We start from the raw sequence: 18,885 nt of genomic DNA, 5'->3' as shown, positions 1-18,885 counted from the left end.
CGGAGGGCGCGGGAGAGCGCGCAGGGAGCGGGGGCTTCGCCGCGCACCGCACGTCTGTTGGTGGGCGCAGTAGGGCGGTGAGTGACTCCTTTCTCTTGCTGCTTGGGGGGGAGAGGAGGGAAGGAAAGTGCAGCCCGGAGGGGACGGGAGGTTTTAAGTCTGGGTGGTTTTGTTCTGGGTTTATTTTATTTTATTTTTTTATTTTTTTTTTTTTTGCGTTTGGGTTTGTTTTCGGTTTGTTGTTTTTTTTTTTTTTTTTTTTTTAGGTGTGTGTCGCCGGGGTTTTCTCCGGCAGCGGTCGGTGGTTTCTGTTAAACACAAGTTGGTTCTGGAGTCTGTCTTGAGTTCTGCCGCGGCGAAAAGACTTTGCCGCCTGAAACAGTTTGACACGCATGGTTCGTGTGCGCGGCGTTTTCCCCCTTTTCGGGAATCAATGGAGTTTAAAGGAGGTGCTGGCGGGGAGGAACGCCTCCCGCATTGTTGCAGACCCATCCGAGAACCCTGACTTGCTGCCTCCCCCCCTCGCCCCGCTCCCCCGGCAAAGTACGATTAAATCCCCAAGTCTCGAGGAGGAATCACAACCCAGTTCCCAAAAGTTTAACTCCCGGAGCGGTCCCTCAGGGCTCGGGAAGCCGGCTGCCATGCGATGCGGGCTGCACGGCGCCCTTCCCGGGCTCTGGCTGCCCAGCCTCGCCACGCGGGCTGCCCGGCACCGCCAGCCCCGCAGGGAGAGGTGCGGGACGCGTGGCGCAGGTGCGGCCCCTGCCTAGCTCCGCACCGCACACCTGTAGCGCCGACGCGCACAAGTTGGTGCCGGCGGGGGTCACGGTGTCCTCCCCGTCGTGTTTCACGCGGGGGGGAGTGGGGTGGGAAAAGGGACAATTGTTTTTATTTCTAGTTATCACTAGTTTTTGCGGAGGGCTCGGAGTCCGCACGCCCCGAGAGGGGGAAAGGCGCGGCTGTGGGGTGGCGTGGCGTGGCATGGCATGGCACGTGCTGCCGGTGGCACGGGGTGGCGGCGTGGGGCCTCCCCCGCCGCGGCGGGCGCGCTCCGCCACCGGCCCGGTGCGCGGCGATGGCCTCCTGCCGCTCCGGCGGCGCGGCGCGAGTGGAAGTCGCTCCCGTCCCTCTCAGCCCGTTCCCGGCGACGTGAAGTTTTCAGCTGCCGGCTTCCGCGGGGGTTGCGCGGCGGGGTTTGCGCGGAGCGGAGCGGAGCGGCGTGCCCCCGGCGCGGCACGTAGGCAGCGCCCGGCAGCCGGGAAAACAAAGGGCTCGCATGTGCTGCGGGCGCCCCGGCGCGCCGGGGGAAAGCGCTCGGTCCGCACGGGGGGGAGGGGGCCTCAGCTCCGGGGAGGGGGATGTCGGTGGGGTAAAGCTTGTCCCGCCGGGGACGGTGGTTTTTTTTTAAGCGGCTGGCTGCCGGTTTTGGAGGACTTTGGAAGGGTGGTGAAACTTTGGATGCACGCGCGCTCCCCGAGGTACCGCGCTGCGCTGGGTGCGCAAGGGCGGGGCGGGCGGGCGGTCCCGGGGCTGCCGCAGGGCTGGGGGCTCCGGGGGGGTCCGTGTCGCCGCCGCGGCGTGCCCGTGTTGCTGGGAGGTCTACGACTGCCCTTTGAAGTGCAACTGTTGCCATGTTTGAATTACGTCAGGGCCGAGCCATGAGGTACCCGCGCGGGGCGGGGGGGACGCGACGGGACCGGGGGCTGGGGGGGGGGGGCGGCGGGAGGCGGCCGTCACCCTGCCAGGGTAGCAGTCCGGGTGCCCGGCGGGGCTGCCGGGGCTCGCCCCCCGCTTCCCGCCGCTGTCTCCGCTTCCCCCCGCGCCGGATGGGGCGGCTGCCCCGAGACCGCGTGGTGGGGCGGTGTTTGCAGCGCGGGGGCCGCCTCGCAGCGCCCACCTCCGCGCTCGGGGCTTTCCTCCCCGGCGCGCCGCTTTCCCTTTCCTGTGCTTTTTACGTTTATTTTTAATTTTATTCGTCTTTTCGGCAAGTTGGAGCGCTTGGCAGCCGCCGGGAGAGAAGGGGGGCGGGGGGGGGAGGTCGGGGCCACCACCCGCCCGTGTTGTGCTCCCGCCGCTCCACCTGACCGGCGGGGTCGCCCGCCAAAGTAGGTCGTCGGCCCCGGGCGGGGGGGGGGGGGGGTTGGCGCGGGTGGTCGGGCTTTGTTCCCGGCGCTGCCGCGTCCCCCGGCCGCCCAGCCAGCCCGCCGGCGGTAACGGGCGGGAGCGGGACACCCCGCCGCGCCCGGGGCCGCCGCTTCCCCGCGCCACGCGGTGCTGGGCGGCAAGCGGCGGCCGCCTCCCGCACTGCGCCTGGCCCGGGGGCTGCGGGACTGAAGAGACTTTTTTTTTTTTTTTAACCTTTTTTTTTTTTTTTCCGGGCGTTTTTTATCACGGTCGTTTCAATTTTTTTTCCAACTTGCGGTTTTTGCGCCAGAGAAACGCTCCCAGTCGCGTTCTCATTTCCATGAGATAAAAGTTGCCGTCTCCTTTCGCACACCCGTCTCCGGATGCGTTGAGGCTAAAGGGATTTAAAGGGACCTGCCAAACCTGTTGTTTATTCGGCTGAATCCTGCCCATCCCGCGGCTCCCTCAGCTCCGCCGGCGGCTCTCCTGGCGGGAACGGCCCCGACTCATCCTAGAAAGATTCTTGTCCCCGTCAGTCTACTGACGGGCAGCCCTTTGGACCCAAAATTATTGAATAACTATTGCACGTGCAAAAAAGTGTGGAGCAGCCTCTCCGGCGCTGTCGTTCTGCAAGCAGCTGGCGCTGGATGCTGCCCCTCAACCTGCTGCTGTGTGCCTAAAGCACATGTCTCCTGCCGGGGGTGAAGGCAGGACCCCTGCCACCGGCCCCTTCTGCATGAGGAGAGGAGAAGGCCCCCTGTCCTGATTTGAGCGCAGAACTTAAACGACAGCACGTTTGTGGTGGAGGCTGAGTAGCATACTTGAGCACAACCTAACTGTGATGCTCATGTTTCCATTTTGAATTTTAGTTTGGCTCTGATGGGAGGTGGTAGCTTGACAGCCATGAAGACATCTGTTTAACCTTTTTACAGGGCAGGCCAGGAGGGTGGGAGTTCTGCAGTGCAGCTCTTTCCTGCTGTGTGCTTGCGTCCAAAAGTGGGACTATTTCTGTCAGCCCACATGCAGGGTGTGTGCTGTGGAAACCCCCTTCTCTCCAGTTTGCACATAACCAGATTCACTATGTAGTTGATAGGTTTGTGTTTTTTAATAAAAAAAGGTTGCACAAACTGCAGCAGAGGGGCAGACAGTGAACTAGAGGCCTTTCCGCTGACACTCGTGGACACGGAACTCCTTTGGCACCCGGGTAGATTCCAGGGTTCTTGGAACTGGTAGTCTGTGGTAGAGAATCAGCAGGTAACAAGTCGTGGGATTTTCAAACACCCACAGGTATGCAGCATCCAGCTTCCACTAAAAGTAGGTGGGATTGAGTGCCAGAGCTTCTGGGAAAAATTCCTCCTCACTTCTCCCAGCCCTGAGATTCTCAGAGAGGAGCTAATTGCCTGTGTTTTCAGTCTTTCCTTTAAAAGGAAAACATCACTGACTTGTTAGTAGATGTTAAAAGAGCTGATAAATCCATACAGGTTAAAAATAAACATTAAAACTGAGAGTTTGTTGTCTTACTCATGCTGAACACCTCTTTCTGTGTCACCAGGATCTCTGCTTTGCCTTGATTTTTAACATCTGATGCTCTGTACCTCTTTAATGATGAGATGAACAGCGCACACAGCCCTACATGCCAGCTCTTTCAGACTTGCACCCCATGCAGCACTCGGTGTTTTAACAGAAAGAAACAGCTACTGTGCTGGGGCTTGAAAACTGAGTGGCTAAGCAGAACAAATGGGCGGGACTCCATTTCATGACTCAAGCCTTTGCATTGCTGTTGAACTTGCTCAGACCAAAGTCCAAGTGAAATGACCAGTAGTATTACTTAAGGACATGGAAATGTATCCTTTTTAATTAAGTTGCTTGGCTGTTCTGCCAAATATCTACTGCTACTTCTGTTCAGGTCCCCATCAGGTGTGTTACACTCTATTTAAAAAAAAAAAAAAAAAAAGCAAAACACAACATAACAAAAACAACCAAACAAAACCATCAACAACAAACACAATCCACAAAAAACCCCAAATTGTTCACTGTCTCATGATCTCACGTGTCTGTGGTGCTTTTTCAGGAGCAGGTGGTTGCAAATAGCATCATAACAGCTGCAGTGACTGCACTCAGACAAGCATCATAGGCTGAACACCAGCACTTGCTTGAGAACATCGTGGGTTTTCCTCGCAGGGCTCCTGATCAAGCTGGGCATGGTGTTCTGCAATAGGAGTTTCAATGAGGTGGGGGTGTCTTCTTGCAAGATGGAATGTCTGCAGGTGGGACAGGTTTTTGGGATTTATTTCTTTTCCCCCCCTATGCAGATCTTACTGATTACTGTTTTCGTGCTTTGGCCTATCCCTTCTGGAGCACTAACCGCGTGACAGTTTACAGGAACACCCAAGTGGCTTAGCCCTTCATTTCTCTTGTCTAAATGGGTTAGGTACTTACTTCCCACCGACATTCAGCAGTAGGTAGGCTCCTTTGTGACTCGACTGCTTCTGAAAACTTCATTCAGGACAGCTTGTGACCCAGCCGGGATGCTGTGAGGGTTCAAACACGGAAAATAAATGTCTGGTTTGATTTTGGATATGTTTCTGCCAGTTGCATCTGATACACTGAGATTTTGGTGCAACACTGAGCACTCAACAGTAGCTGCAGATGACTACTAGCAAAAGAGTGAGTTACTTATTTTGGCAGAGGAAAGATGCCTGGAGATGCAGTTTTAACTTTTTACTGGTTTTGCTCAGCTCATCAAGTGAAACATTCCCACAGGATGCTGTTTCATTCTAACGTGCCTGGCCTGTAGTGGCCAAATACAGTTTTCCTCCAAGTAAAATTACTTAGGGTGGAGAAAGGAAGGAGAGTGGAAGGAAAATCTGAGGATACAGGAGACCAGAAGAGTGTACAGTATGCACAGTTTTGAGCTTATGGTTGTTGGAAATTAGTCAATCTGTTTTGAGCTATATTATAGCTATGGCACAGATGACAGTGTAAAAAAAGTTTTTGCAAATACTGAAGTTGCATTTTTAGATTGTTCCAATTATCTTTCTATCTTCTTTGAAGCACTCTGGTCCTGGGCATGCTAAAATATGGATTTCTGGTGTCCAATTTTAACTTCTATTGCAAAGTTTCCTTCTGTAGCATGTAAACTCAGGGGGGAGGTATGTTTATGTTGGTAAAGATCATGTTTACTCTGGTATAGATCAGTTCCTCTGTTGATGTACGGTTCTCTGTCCTACAGTTGATTTTTCAGTAGAGGTATTGCAGTTTATTTCAGCAGAGGGACAGGCCCTAGAATTTATTAGTGAGGCGAGCAACTCTGCTTCTGGCGCCGTAGACAGCTCTGGAAGCATTTTTCATGTGTGTGCTTGTGCCTGGGCGTATGCACTTGCAGATGTAAAAGCCGGAGCACGTATAGTCTATATGAAGGCATTTTTTCCTTTTCATTCAAAAGAAAAAAAAAAAAAAGGCCATTTTGGCTCTTTCTTAGCTCCAGTGGAATACTGTAGAGATGTGCATAGTGAAGTTTTTACTGACAGGAACCGGCTGCATCAATATATGTTGGCTAGATTGTATTTTTCTGTAGCCCAACTTCAGGGAGGCTGTGCCAAGGCTGTTTTGTACACAAAAAGGGAAATCAGATTATTTCTTCTCTCTGACAATATACTGGCCATTTTGGGTTGCACAAAGGGTGAGTGCTTCAGGGTCAAAGTGAGAAGATGGGAAGAGAGGAAGGTATAGAGTAGTTGGACTGGCATCCCTCTGCTCTCCCATAACCCCGGGGAATGTTTCTCTTTCAGCTTTTCAAGAAGCAGGTGAGCATCTTCCTTCCTACTGGCCTGATAATTGTATTACAAAGGGAGACATGCCTGCCTTCTAGGAATTCCTTCCTTTATATTATAAAAGGTTTTCATTCTTCTTGGGTGATCAGGAAGAATGCAGAAGGAATCTGGAAAGGCAAATGGAAGTGGCTCGGCTTTTCTCATTTTAAAATCACAAGTTCTTCCTTGACTTGAAAACTTAATGAGCATGTGAAGCAATACCTCCTTTTAATTTAGATCATCAAATTAAATTTTGCAAAGAAAACTAAGCACCAGATTCTAGTCCTGACAGGTAATGAAGGCATGAAACCATTTTCACACACGTATGATGCATGCTGCTTTGTACCATCCTTTCACAAATGTACTAAGCAGGGTGTGGGGTTTTTATTCCTCATCTACTTTACTATTGTCTGTTGGACTAAATTTTTTTTTTTTGCAAGACAAGTCTCTACTTCATGTATTTTGACAATATGCTTCAATTTGGCAAAATTATCTTGTGTAGTGCTTTTTAACTTAGTGGAGCTACATTCCTACTTGCCATCTTTTTCTGTTCCAAATTTCACCTGGTTAAACTTCCACAATTTAAGCTTTGGGTGTTACAGTAGCTGGCAATCTGACTCCCTGGTTCTAATTTGAAATCAAAATTGCAGTGCTTTCAGTTTAAACCTTTTAAAGGGCCCAGTCATTTGTGCTTCCAAGTACACTTAAGTCTATAGAAATGTAGTGTCAGTTCCACCACTAGACACAATTATGGTTTAGAATGGAAGCTGAGACAGAGAGTCTTAAGTTTAGCAGTGCTAGTAAGTACTTCTAAACTCAAATGCTTCTCCATTAGCTATTAAGCTCTCCAGCTGACAGAATATTTAGTGTATAATGGTCAAATGGCAACTGTTTGGGATTAAATGTGTAACTAAGACTGATGCCTTCCATTTATAACTGCACTTCAATGCAGTTGTCAGAGAAATCTGTTTTACTTGTGGTTTTGCTACTAGCTCTTCCCCATTCAGGCATGATATATGGTAATACCGTTGCTGACCATTCATCAAGTGGGAAACAGATGGCACTAGTTTCTCTTCTATTGAGAGATGCTGTTGAAAGGCTGCTCCTGTGAGAATGGCAGCAATGATGCAAAACAAAATATTTTCAGAATATATGTGTCTGATGCCAGCCTTTGCCAGAACTTTAATTCTAAAACATGCATCTTGTTCTGCTGTGGTATACATACAAGCTGGTGATGCAGATCATCTCATCAGCATCTGGATTTCCAGGAAGAACCAGATTAGAAAGTAAAGGAAATTGCTGAGATCAATTCTGTGCCTTGCCCTTGTAACAGTCAAGATTTTCTTGCTGCCAAAGTTTTGTGTTTGCAGTTAGTCTTTGACTTCCTAAAGAAAAGCACCAGACAGTGGACTTAGCGCATTGAGGAGAGTCAAGCAAAACTTAAAACCACTGTTTGGTAGTTGGAAATGCCCAGGTGAACATTCTGTTGGATCTCCAGAGGCTTGTTAAATGCAGTATCCTCAAGGGACTGTCTCTTGAAGGAGCACGTTGGATGCTGAGAAACAAGAATACATACTCTTTAAGTGTTTGCCTAGACACTCAGTTGTTTGTCTTGACAGCCTGGTGATACTAACCTAGTTTGGCTGTGCATTCGAGTTCATTTGCTCAGTGCCCCTGAAAACGTACCTAAGCAGAAGCAGAGAGTAGTTTAAATGGTCTAACCATCCCTAAACAAACCCATTCAGTAGGTCACTAGTTGGGATGCCTTCTTTTACCTACTGCAGCTGCTCCTGGCCTGCAGGCAAATGCTGTGCTAATAGAGCAGTGAGTCTCCCAAGCAGTCTGGCAGCAGTTGGGGCGATTTTGCTGGATATTTGCACAATTCATCCTTGCAAGAACCCAGTTCTAGATGAGCTCCTTGTGCTGTAAATATGCACAAAGAAGAAAGGAATACAGCACTTCAAGCCTGTGGCAAACAGCATGAGTTGGGACAGGAGGCAAGGAAAGACTTGTCCCCTTCATCTTTCTTTTACCAGATCCATTGCTGTCAGCAGGCTCTACAAGGCATTTGGTCAAGACAGGCATTTTGGAGAGTTGATTTGTGTCTTTCTACATGTTTGTGCAGTAGTAATTGCAAGGAGACACAACCTCAGTGGGCATCACATGGTCTTACAACTCACTAGACTGAAATGTGAACACTTTCAGCTAGATAGGTGTTCCTTAATGGAATCTGCATATGAATATTAACCAACGATATTAGATAAAATTTTTGTTTTTTCATAATTCTCAGGAGCCTAGGAACCTTGTGCATAACCTTGTGCTTTTATTTTGCAATGCTGCTGTGCTCTGATCTTGCCCTCTGTGGGGAAGGTAGGGGCTTGTATTTTTGCCTCTGTGTGGAGGACTGTGACTAGGCCTGGATGGTTTACTAGTTTTGCTGTGGTCCTGCAGAAATACACAGAATCTTTTTCCCTTCCATGCAGTCTCTGTCCGTCAGTAAAGTAAGCATAATGCTAGGTGTGGTTGTTTTGTGGAAGCATATTTTTTACCCCATCTGAAGCTGCTTTTCAAACTATTTTATTACTGTGATGATGTGGCAAGTCTTGGCATTGAAGATATTCTCTGCCTCTCTGGAGGATATTAGAATTATGTCGCTTACCTTCCTGAAGGTAGAAGATGTGGAGGCAGATCCCCATGCCACATATGTTCACCAGGAACCCAAGTTGGGTTGCTGGGACTTGGCAGTCCCTGGGACTGAGAAATGACTGGGAGTTCCCTCTCTCCAGACTTGTCCTCAAGTAAGCGATGGAGATGCCGCTCTCCTGAAAGCACTGCCTGAGCTAGTGGGTCTTTCAGTAGTATTTGTGGAAAGGAGAGGTATTTTCTGTTAGTTTCTACAAGAGTAAAATGACTTGGCCTTTGGTTAAGGGAATACGGGAACTCTTGTGTTGTTCGCATGGCTCTGTCTAATTTTAATTTTTTAAAAGCTGTTCTTAGCAGTGGGAACCTGTTCTCATGGAGCTTCCTGCAGCTGGTGGCCTGACCGCTCTCTGAGCAGTTAGTGTATGATAAGAAGCAGCAGAGATAGCCGCTCGCTCTCTGCAGACGGTGTTTGAGGCAAACCTTGCACTATGGTCCGTTTAGAAGAGAGCCTCTTGGAACAGTCTCCACCTGTGTTATAGGACAGATGCTGTGTGGCCTGTGAGGACTTGCTGTGTGTCCAGGCCCAGCGCCAGGAAGCACCAGCCTTGCTCAGTTGCTGGTTTGTTTTTTTGAAGTGCTGTGAGGCACTGTCTTTGTTCTGACAGCTTCTCATGCCGTATCAGACTGTGCCTAACAGGAGCTGAAGTCTGGACTGGGGAGTAACTGGTGCCTGGAGAGTACTAGTTTGGTGGTGGGGACCTCATGTGTTGAAGGGGTGTTTGTTGTCATGACTGCAGTAAATCCACTTGTTACTTGAAACTTGAGAAGTTTCTGCCTGGAAAACGCCTCTGCTGTACCCTACCTACTCTGACAGCAAACCCCAGCCCGGGTGTACTGAAAAGGACGGGCAGACCTCTGAGAGCAGCACAGCTTTTGGCTTTTTGAGCTGGTACTGTTTGCAGAGCTGGTGGTTAAGAAGAAGCAGCTTCCCTGTAAAAGGGAGTACCTTTTGCATAGCTGGGATGTGTGGTAGGGACATGCTGAAATGCACCCCGAGGGTCCTGCTCCCCGGCCCTTCCCTGGCTGGGTTTCCTTCCCATGGAAAGCAGGTTGGGGAAAGCGGGAGGACGAGAACTGAGCCTGTGCTGACATGGAGCTGGGTTGTGGCTGGGATGCTCACCCAGGCATGAGAGTCAAGAAGATCTTGTGGCTCCTGCAGTCCCACTGAGGGCTGGGTGGGACTCCACCCTGCTGTTTTTAGAGCGGCTTTTCAGGTATGTCTGCCCTACAGCCTAGAGGTATGACGGCAGCTCATTTCAAATGACTCCTACTCACTTTCAGCAAAGTTTGGCGGGGATGTTTCTAACAAACACCCGTGATGATGATGAGGTAGTTCCAGTGACCCAGGGTTCAGCTGCCAACTACTTATCCCAGGGGCTTGGGCAGGTTCACACGGCCTGCTTTGCCATGTATGTAGGGCTTCCATTAGAGTCAGCTGCATTCACACCTCTGGGTTGTGCTGTTGTAGATGTGCCCTCAGAGTAGAATTGTGCAGTAAATGAGCTTGCCTTGAGTTCTGCTGGGTATTGGTTAATATTCCAGTGGTTGTTAATTTTTTATTATTTTTTTTTTATAAGAATATATTCTGGGGCAGTGCAGGATAGAGCTGTGGCCTAATCTAGCAGTTTCCCATCCTAAATTATAATTTACTTTTGGGTTGTGTTGTGAATTGCCCAGGTTTTTCTTTCCATATCTAAAAGTGATAAGTAACCCCAATTCCTGTTTGTTTTCACAGGCTACAGCTGGGAGGAAAAGATGTTTGGCTTTCACAAACCGAAGATGTATCGGAGTATAGAGGGCTGCTGTATCTGCAGAGCTAAGTCTTCCAGTTCTCGTTTCACTGACAGCAAACGTTACGAAAAGGATTTCCAAAATTGTTTTGGGTAAGATTCTTTCTTTAGTCAACATCACGGTCAGTCATAGTGTTGCAGGGCCACAAACCTTATGTGCTGTCCCTCTTACTCTGAGTGTCTGAAAGGTTAGGTTAGCAGAGGTGGGTGGTGGGGAAAGGCTGACATCAGCTTCCTCACAACTTTCCTGGCCAGGCCAGGAGAGGCTGGATCCTCTGCTGCTGTGTACAGTACAAATTGGTTGTTTGTCTGCTGTTTCTGCTGATGGAGAGCTGCTGTAGTTCATTACAATGAGAGGTCAGGCTCGTGCTTGTCCCTCCTCACAGTGTGTGCAGGGATTCAGACCCCTCTCAGATTGTGTGTTTTGCACATGTTCCTTAAGGGTGTAAATTCCCACACAAGGTGGTAAACAGCACAGGTCCGTGGAGGTTTTCTGTGGATCTGAAGAGTCAAGAATGTTAAACAAAACTTCATGGGTAAATATTTAGCAGTTCCAGTAGGGTTTATGCACAGTACCTTGTTTCAGGTGTTGGAGCCTTTGTGCAAATAGGGCATTTTGAGATACTATTCCCATTCTGGTGGACAGTGAGCATCAAGTAATTAGATTCCCAGTTAGGTAATGTTGTTCATAGTTACTTGAATGCAGTGGTAAGCAAAACTGTAAATCCCAGCGATTTCTTGTACCAGCTGCTGTAGCCTTTTAACTATTTTGAAATACTTCCTAAGAACTTTGAAATTCTGTCTAAATTTGTGTCCCTGAATTGTCATTAAAATTCTTCTGTGATAGCTTTTAATTATTTTTACTTTGCTTATTTGATTTTTTTTTTTCTGAGGCAGTAAGAGTTTGTCCTGTTTGTACTCTAGTTTCCCATAAAATTATTTCCCCTGGAAAAAAATCTGTTGTCAATAGATATTTTCTTCCCTTTTTTTCCAGCCTTGTTGTATTATCTCTCATCAAAACCTTATGCCTGAGTGGAAATTTCATGCATAATACTAAAAACTATATATACATACCAGTATTGCTGCTCTTGTCTCAAACGCTTATCTTCATATATGCAAATATTTGTAATCTTTAGAAATATTACCCTCTCTTCCCCTTGTGCTAGAAACATTCCTTTCAAGTGTTGAAAGGACAAAACCGAAGCTTTATAGTGCTTTGTACTTACAATGGATTTTTGTACATAAATCTGGTGCTTACAGTTTTTCTTGTTATATTTCTTGGCTACTATCCTTGGCAGTGGAAAGACTGTGTGAAGGCCCATTGCTTGAGTTTTGTGGTTGTTTTTGTTGTTAACTACAGTAAAGAATATGCTTGCAGTATACCAGGGCATTTGGTCTTGTGCTATCTGAAATACATTTTCCAAGGTAGAAGTGCAGCCTTAACACTGAGCATATAATGACTTAATCTGAGCCTGCCCTGTTCATCCATAAATGCTTCAAAGTCTTCCCATTTAGATAGCTGAAAAAATCTAAAGTGTATCCCCTTTATATTTCTTTTAGCATGGATTAGCAGTAGAAATTTTTTCTGAAGAAAGCTCATTAAAGGGAGCAAGTATTGCTGTCATTCCAGTGAATGCTGTTTTTGAAACCTTATCCTACGCTTAGGCAGGAGTGTGCTAGGTGGTATTTGTTACTCATCCTTGAAGCTCTGTGAGAAAGTTAAGAGCTGAATAAGCTTTTGTCAGATCTCTGAGGTCTGTTCCCAAATGCACATTCAAGGAATTGATTATTCCTCCTCCCTCCCTCTCCAGTTAAACCAACCAACCCACTGGAACTGTCTGGAGTTTTTTTGTGGTTTGTTTTTGGGGGTTTTTTTGTTAGTTTGTTTTTAAAGAAAAACAAAGCCAATTGGAGGTGATGAATCTGTTGTTTTTAGTGCCGCTCTGGAGGCAGATTTGCCTCAAACACTTTTGATTTCCATATGGAAGGCGGCTTTCTGAAAGTGAGACCCGGTCTTTAAAAGGCAATGTTTGTGCACCCCAGGTGAATTGCAATGAGTTCTGAGAAACAGAACTTGAGAACCCTTTATTTTCTGACAATTTTAATGCTTCTTGCTGTTATCTTGCTTTTATTAACTGTTGTCATGTGACTTCTGGTTTTGTTCTTACCAGGCTCCATGAGGCCCGCTCAGGAGATATTTGCAATGCCTGTGTCCTTTTGGTGAAAAGATGGAAAAAATTGCCGGCAGGATCAAAAAAAAACTGGAATCACGTTAGTAATTTATTTCTTCTCCACCCCAAAACGATCTAGTCTCTCTTCTTTAGTCCATCCTGGGGAGGGGAGGTGCTGGCAAGGATTTGGGCTTTGCTATTTCCACCACAGGCTCCCCACCCTCAGCATCTCTAAATCCTTTCTGGAGTGTTGCCTTTTACATGGTTCTTACCTGTTTTCGTTTGGCTTACATGCAAATGGTGATTTTGCAAGCCCAGGATGGAGTCACAGTCTGACTTACCTTGTAAATCCTTGCTTTCACAAGCTCAGAACTTTGTCCAAAAGTCTCTTTTATGACACTCAAAGCATTTAAAATTTTACCTCTATCCAAAATTGATTACTTTTTTACGTTGGGGGTTTTTTTTATTAGTTTGAACAATCAGGGTGACTTGCTCAAGCAATACATAAATCAGTGTCATTTAGTCAGATAATTGCAATGACTAGTATCTTGCAGCTATTCCCACTCGTATTCTCTTTTGATACATCTCACTCAGATTAGGCTTAGGGCTGGGAACATGATCAGGATTCTTTGTGAATGTTATAATCTTTATTCAGGAAGCCTGGATGGTAATGGGAGCCAGAACTATGGTTATTGCTACCACTAGCTTTATTCAGAAGTTAAATTTATTATTTAAAAATAAAAAAAACAAAACAAAACTCCAGGGCAAATGCTTGGCAGACACTCTTAACTGAACCCATATTGGCCTAAGCAACTGTTGTCTACTAAATGGAAGGCAAAAGCTGAACTGAATGTGTTTTTATACTAGTTTGCTACACTTCCTACAGACTCAGCCTTTTACAAACCAGATGTAATGAAATATCAGAGTGTTGGTGCACAGAACTGCCTTGGTTTAACAAAATTGGTTTTGAGCGCCTTCAGCTAAGTCAGTACAAGTACCTTGTCCAGGGCAATATCTGGGCATGATGCACAAGTATTATGGATGCATCTTCTCTGTTCTAGGTGGTAGATGCCAGGGCTGGACCCAGTCTTAAAACAACATTGAAACCAAAGAAAATGAAGACCCTGTCTGGAAGCAGAATAAAGAGCAATCAAATCAGCAAACTGCAAAAGGAATTCAAGCGGCACAGTAAGTGAATGCAAAGAGATTTTGGCAATAAACTTTGGTTTCCTTTAACAGAGCTTACTGTTAACTGTCCAAGTTGAATTACCGTCTACTTCCAATTGTACGCTCACACATTCGGGCACTCCCTGTTTTCACAGCCTCTCATCCTCTGAGGGCTTTGGGAGGGGGTGGAATGAGGAGGAAGAGCTTGTGTGCGGCATGGGCTGCCAGATGGGAAAGCAGCGAGAGGGGGATTGGGAAGCCCGACTTGAAAGCGCAGGCAGTTGTAGCTTATGTCCCATGCTTAAATGCTAGAAGGATGAAGAAAGAACTTCTTGGACAAGGCCCTGATTGAAACTGAAGTTGAAAGAGATTTTCCCCTACTTCTCAATGTGTGATGGCCATTTCCAGCTCTTTTATTCCCAGGAAGCACTGTTCTGTTGATACAGCCTTCGGTGGTTTTCCTCCATGCATGTTTTCAAGCCAGGCTTTCTATTTAGCCTAGAATTCCTCCCCTACATTTAAAATCCTACCATGTTTCCTTCTTACACCTTCTTCTGCTGGTCTCAGTTATTTCTTTCCACTAGCACTTACTGTCTTCAAATAGACTGGGATTCATAGCTTTCCAACAACGCCATCTGCCAGCTGTGGTCTAAATATATTTTGGTACTTTATGTTTTTCCTCTAAAGCAGACCTTTGGCTTCTTAACTGTTGCTGACTTGGTCTTCTCTCTCTTTCAATTACCCTACTTAGCCTGAAGGAAAAGCTCTCCAAATAAATGAGTAAAGACCCTGACCCAAAGAGCTTTTATCTCCTCATTCAACATACTATACTTAATCTGATTGTGTTTACTGTAGGTGCTAGAGATTATAACTAACAGGTAGGCTAGTAGGTCTGTTAAGGTCTGTGTCTGCACTAAGTCCATAGGTCGTAGTCTTGATCCAGCAAAAGCTCAATACTGTCTAACCCATTGCACTAATGAGAAGAGCTTTGCAAGACTTTAACTGAGTGGGTAAGAAAGAAGATTCACAGCGAGAGAAGAATGTACTAGGTCTGAAGCACAGATCCCCATCATCTTCAAGGACCTCCAGTGATGCCCAAGTGGGATTAGAATCTTGTTTGAAGTGTGGCCTGTTTGAGAGCCAGGAACTGAAAGCTGATCCTGAACTTCTTTCCAGTCTCTTGTGTACAAGGACCCCCTCTAGTTCTGAAGTCTGTCCCCCAAATGCAGGCAGATAGTCTCTGTAATGAAATTGAGAGGGGCAAGTGACAAATGGGTAGTTGTTGTTTTTTTCTTGTTAATTAAAAAAAGTCTTGCCTCTCTGTTCCCAATTGGCATGCAACATTTCATAAGTTGTTGGACACATCTCATGATTCTTACATTTATCCTTTCCCATTCAGATTCCGATGCCCACAGCACCACTTCAAGTGCCTCCCCAGCTCAGTCACCCTGTTACAGTAACCAGTCTGATGATGGCTCTGACACAGAGATGAACGCTGGGTCCAGCAGAACACCAGTTTTCTCCTTTTTAGATCTTACGTATTGGAAAAGGTAAAAAGCAACAGAACCTGCACTCTGTGCAGATAGCAGTTCATTTCATGTACACAGTATTTGATTCTGCTTCTTCAGAAATTTGCTGCTGCTGAATTTAATTTTTTAAGGATGTAATTTAAGTCACAGAGTATTACATAGTATCAGTTTTTCTTTGTTTAAGACATTTCCCCCTATTTCCCTCCAGTTCCCTAAATACTAATACAGTTGCTGGAAAATATTTTTATGTTTTGGGGAGTAACAGATAATATTCCTGACTGTTGTAATTATCTTGCCTTAAAACTCTGCCCTGTAGACACTCTCTATGTGTTACTAAGTACAACAGTGCTTTCAGCTTGCCAGCAACACATAGCATTTGATTTGGTTGACCTGTTATGATAGTAATTTAAAAAAAAAAATCCATAGTGGGAGGAAAACCACAAGGTTTTCTGGGAGCTGACGAGCTTATTATCTTTTATTGCCTGTTGTGATACAATAATCCCTTGTTTAGCAAATTGCTCTGTTGAAATTGTTGTGACTTTGCTGCCTCCTCTCAAACAGTGTTTGCACATGCATTGTAGTCAAGGTTAGTTCAGCCCAGATGGTTGTGTATCTGAAACTTCTCTGGGAAGCAAAATTGGAAACCTAGTTTAGTATTAACATCAGTTTGGTGGTACCTGTTTCTTTTTTTTTTTTTTTCCCCAAAGTGTTGTTGTGGATTTAGACACAGGCTTGTTTTCTCTTTCTGAGCAGCCTTTTCCCTCCTGTACTCTGAGCTGGAGACTCAGAAGAGTAGTATCTTGGCTCAAACTGATTTGTTGCAATTCTATAAATTTGGTATATTCTAAACGTGCAAACCACCTGTGTCTCTCCCTGCCATTTCTTCCAGGCAAAAGGTCTGCTGCGGAATTATTTACAAGGGGCGTTTTGGTGAAGTCCTCATAGACACTCATCTCTTCAAACCTTGCTGTAGCAATAAAAAATCCGCCACTGAAAAGCCAGAACAAGAAGGACCACAATCTCCAGCAATCTCCACCCAAGAGGAGTGGTGACTTCCTTGGATAGCTGCAGAAGGTTATACAGATCCTCTTATTCTCTGGAAAAATACTAGAAAAGTGACTGTTTACTTTGGACACCTGCTATGCTGCCAAAAGACTATTCCCTAGAACTGTGTTGGGTTTTACTGCTACAATTCCACAAACTCTGAAGCCAGTTTGTATCCTTTCAGAAAGACTGTACATAATATTTAAGATGCTATGGAACACTTAGCAAAGCTCAATGCTGCTGCAAGGTTGTCTAATCTTCCCCACACACACACTTCACAAGTGAATATGAGGATGGGGTTTTGTATATTAAAGTATATGTAGTTCAAGTTTCTGTATTGAAAGAAACAGTGGTTGTAAGGCTTCCTTTTTTTTTTTTTTGAAGTTGGTTGGTAACCTCCCTTAAATCCCCAAGAAAATACTTCATTCTTAGACATGTTTGAGTCAATGAGATGAACTAATACATAGAAATGTTACAAGTCACCTCTCTAGTTATATAATAAATATATATATTTTTAAAGGTGTGGAGATCTCACCCTATACTACTGATGTAACAAGTACTTCATCCCTCTTATGTGACACAGACTGGTAAACTGCAGACATGGCTGTTACAAGTGGTAGTTACCTGAGGAGGCCCCCAACATACAGTGATCTTCAGAAGGGGTGGGAGAGCTTTCCTCCATAGCTATGGAGGAAGACTTACCTAAGAATTGAACATAGCAAAATGGGAGGCTACTTTGCTTTAGCCCAAAAGCAGACACCTTGGGCTTCTTGCAGTAGCTGACAGGTGATGAGAGATGGACCAAGAAAACATCTTGATGCCCAAGTGAGGTGCAGTTGATGGCCAAAACCGAGTAACTTCAATCTGTTGGCCTAGTGCAGCTAAAATGTGACCACAGATCAGACTTCCTGCTGGCTTTGGACCTGACATAGAACCAAACCCTTTGCTAAACAAATCAGATTCTGGTTCAGGGACATAATCTGATTGCAGCCTAGGGTTGGGATTCATGATTGCTGTTTTGGAACCCTTCCCCTGCAGTGCTTCTCTGTGTTTGGGTTTTGTTTTTTCTGTTTGTTTGTTTGTTTGTTTAAACAACCACCAGATCAGTGCTTTTGTGAATACCGAATATGAAAAGTTCTGTTGAGAATGGTGCTGTACAGAATCGAGGCAGCTCTGTTTGCATACATGATCAAAAGATTCCCAGACAAACTGGTGTGCAAACCATTGTGACACTTCTTCAAACTCCACTTTGCCTGTAGGGCGGAAGCAGCTTCCTGGAAGAGTGTGCTGCAGTTTTAGCTCCCAATTGCTTCATGTTCCTTTTATGAAGGTTTAATTTGTGTAAGTTGGGAATTCTGCTTTTTTTTGTTTGTTTGTTTCTGTTTTTGGGTGGGGGGTTGTGTGCGGAATTTTTCTTACTATTACTCTTGGGATATTCTACAATGGATTGCTACGAGCTTTCCTTTTTGTGAGACTCATCTGCATAATGCTGTTGTGGGTAGGGCTTAGGACTGGATTTCTGTGTAATCTCACTTCCTGAAATGGGAATGCTTAGCAAATAAAAATATAGGTAGAGAAAGATAAAGCAGGTTTTAAGAGGAGCCTTTACCCTCAACACTTTTTTTTAATTATTTTTTTTAGTTCTCTCCTTCTGTTGGGTAAGCCAACCTCTGGAGAGGACATCAGGGGAAACAGAGCTTTGACTTATCACAGCCTTACAGCTCAGAGCTTTCATTGGTCTTCCTTTGTTTTTCCTAAACTCTCTTGAGATTCTGAAGGGAGGACAAAGCTGCCTACCTTGCTTCGATCTGCAACCAAATACAATCATTTAGGTTGGAAAAGACTTAAGATCATTACATCCAACCTTAGTTAAAATGGGTACTTACTTGTATAATGGCTTAACTAGGTTGGTCATGTCTAACAAAGGCTTGAGCAAGATTCCTAGCTGTTTTTGCAGACACCTACTTTCATATGAATTTGTGTTTTCAGCATCAGTAATTCGAACACCTAAGGCTGCAGCATTGGTGGTAGGATGTGCTCTGATATGGATCATCTCTTCTGTATTTATTTATTTATTGCTAGATTTCAACCAACAACTGCTTCCCTGACTCCCTCCCACCTCTTCCGTTCCTGGTAGTGATGCAAAATGAACTGTATGTAGTCATGCACTTTGTGTTAATGTATTAGAAATCTATGGAGCCTGTTTTGTACTTTTATACTGTTCAGACACTTGTAATCCAAACTTTTTTTTACTAGGGTAATGAATAAATTTAGAATTATTTAGAAAATAAACTTCTCCTCTGTTTATTTAATTTCTGTTCCATTAATTAGACTTAGTGTTTGAACCAGCCCAGAAAACCCATGTTTCTATTTGAACAAGACTTCAAGACACTTTTTTTTTTTTTTTTTTTGGAGGGGTGAGATAATTCTCTTCCTATTTAATTTGGAAAGAAGAGCAGAGCAAGGGATGGATATGGTGTTTATTATGATAGGCAGCTGTCTTGGGGCAGAATCACAGAGCTTTCCCTTGGCCCTGCATGTGCAT

At 45.5% G+C, this 18,885-nt stretch overlaps 1 protein-coding gene across 3 annotated transcripts; it reads left to right on the top strand.

Annotated features, from left to right (window-relative positions):
* Positions 1–18,632, top strand: SINHCAF (SIN3-HDAC complex associated factor). Of its 3 annotated transcripts, none has more exons than XM_051608276.1 (6): positions 1–77; positions 10,375–10,522; positions 12,601–12,700; positions 13,662–13,788; positions 15,167–15,317; positions 16,186–18,632. In XM_051608276.1, exons 2-6 carry the CDS (start codon positions 10,395–10,397, stop codon positions 16,346–16,348), a joined length of 669 nt encoding a protein of 222 aa, XP_051464236.1. In that variant the 5' UTR covers positions 1–77; positions 10,375–10,394; the 3' UTR covers positions 16,349–18,632. The 3 variants fall into 3 exon arrangements, with proteins under 3 accessions (XP_051464236.1, XP_051464235.1, XP_051464234.1); XM_051608275.1 differs by lacking the exon at positions 1–77 and adding an exon at positions 1,431–1,478; XM_051608274.1 differs by lacking the exon at positions 1–77 and adding an exon at positions 4,123–4,391.
* Positions 18,633–18,885: the final 253 nt, after the last annotated feature.

This window comes from Apus apus, chromosome 1 (assembly GCF_020740795.1).
Source record: "Apus apus isolate bApuApu2 chromosome 1, bApuApu2.pri.cur, whole genome shotgun sequence".
Lineage (NCBI taxonomy): Eukaryota > Metazoa > Chordata > Aves > Apodiformes > Apodidae > Apus > Apus apus.
Note: the sequence above shows the minus strand (reverse complement) of the source record. Positions and strands in the feature narration are given on the sequence as shown.

Coding starts and splice junctions, on each gene's coding strand:
- SINHCAF (XM_051608274.1), top strand. Junction 10,523..12,600: donor GATTTCCAAAATTGTTTTGG/GTAAGATTCTTT, acceptor TGTTCTTACCAG/GCTCCATGAGGCCCGCTCAG. Junction 12,701..13,661: donor CAAAAAAAAACTGGAATCAC/GTTAGTAATTTA, acceptor TCTCTGTTCTAG/GTGGTAGATGCCAGGGCTGG.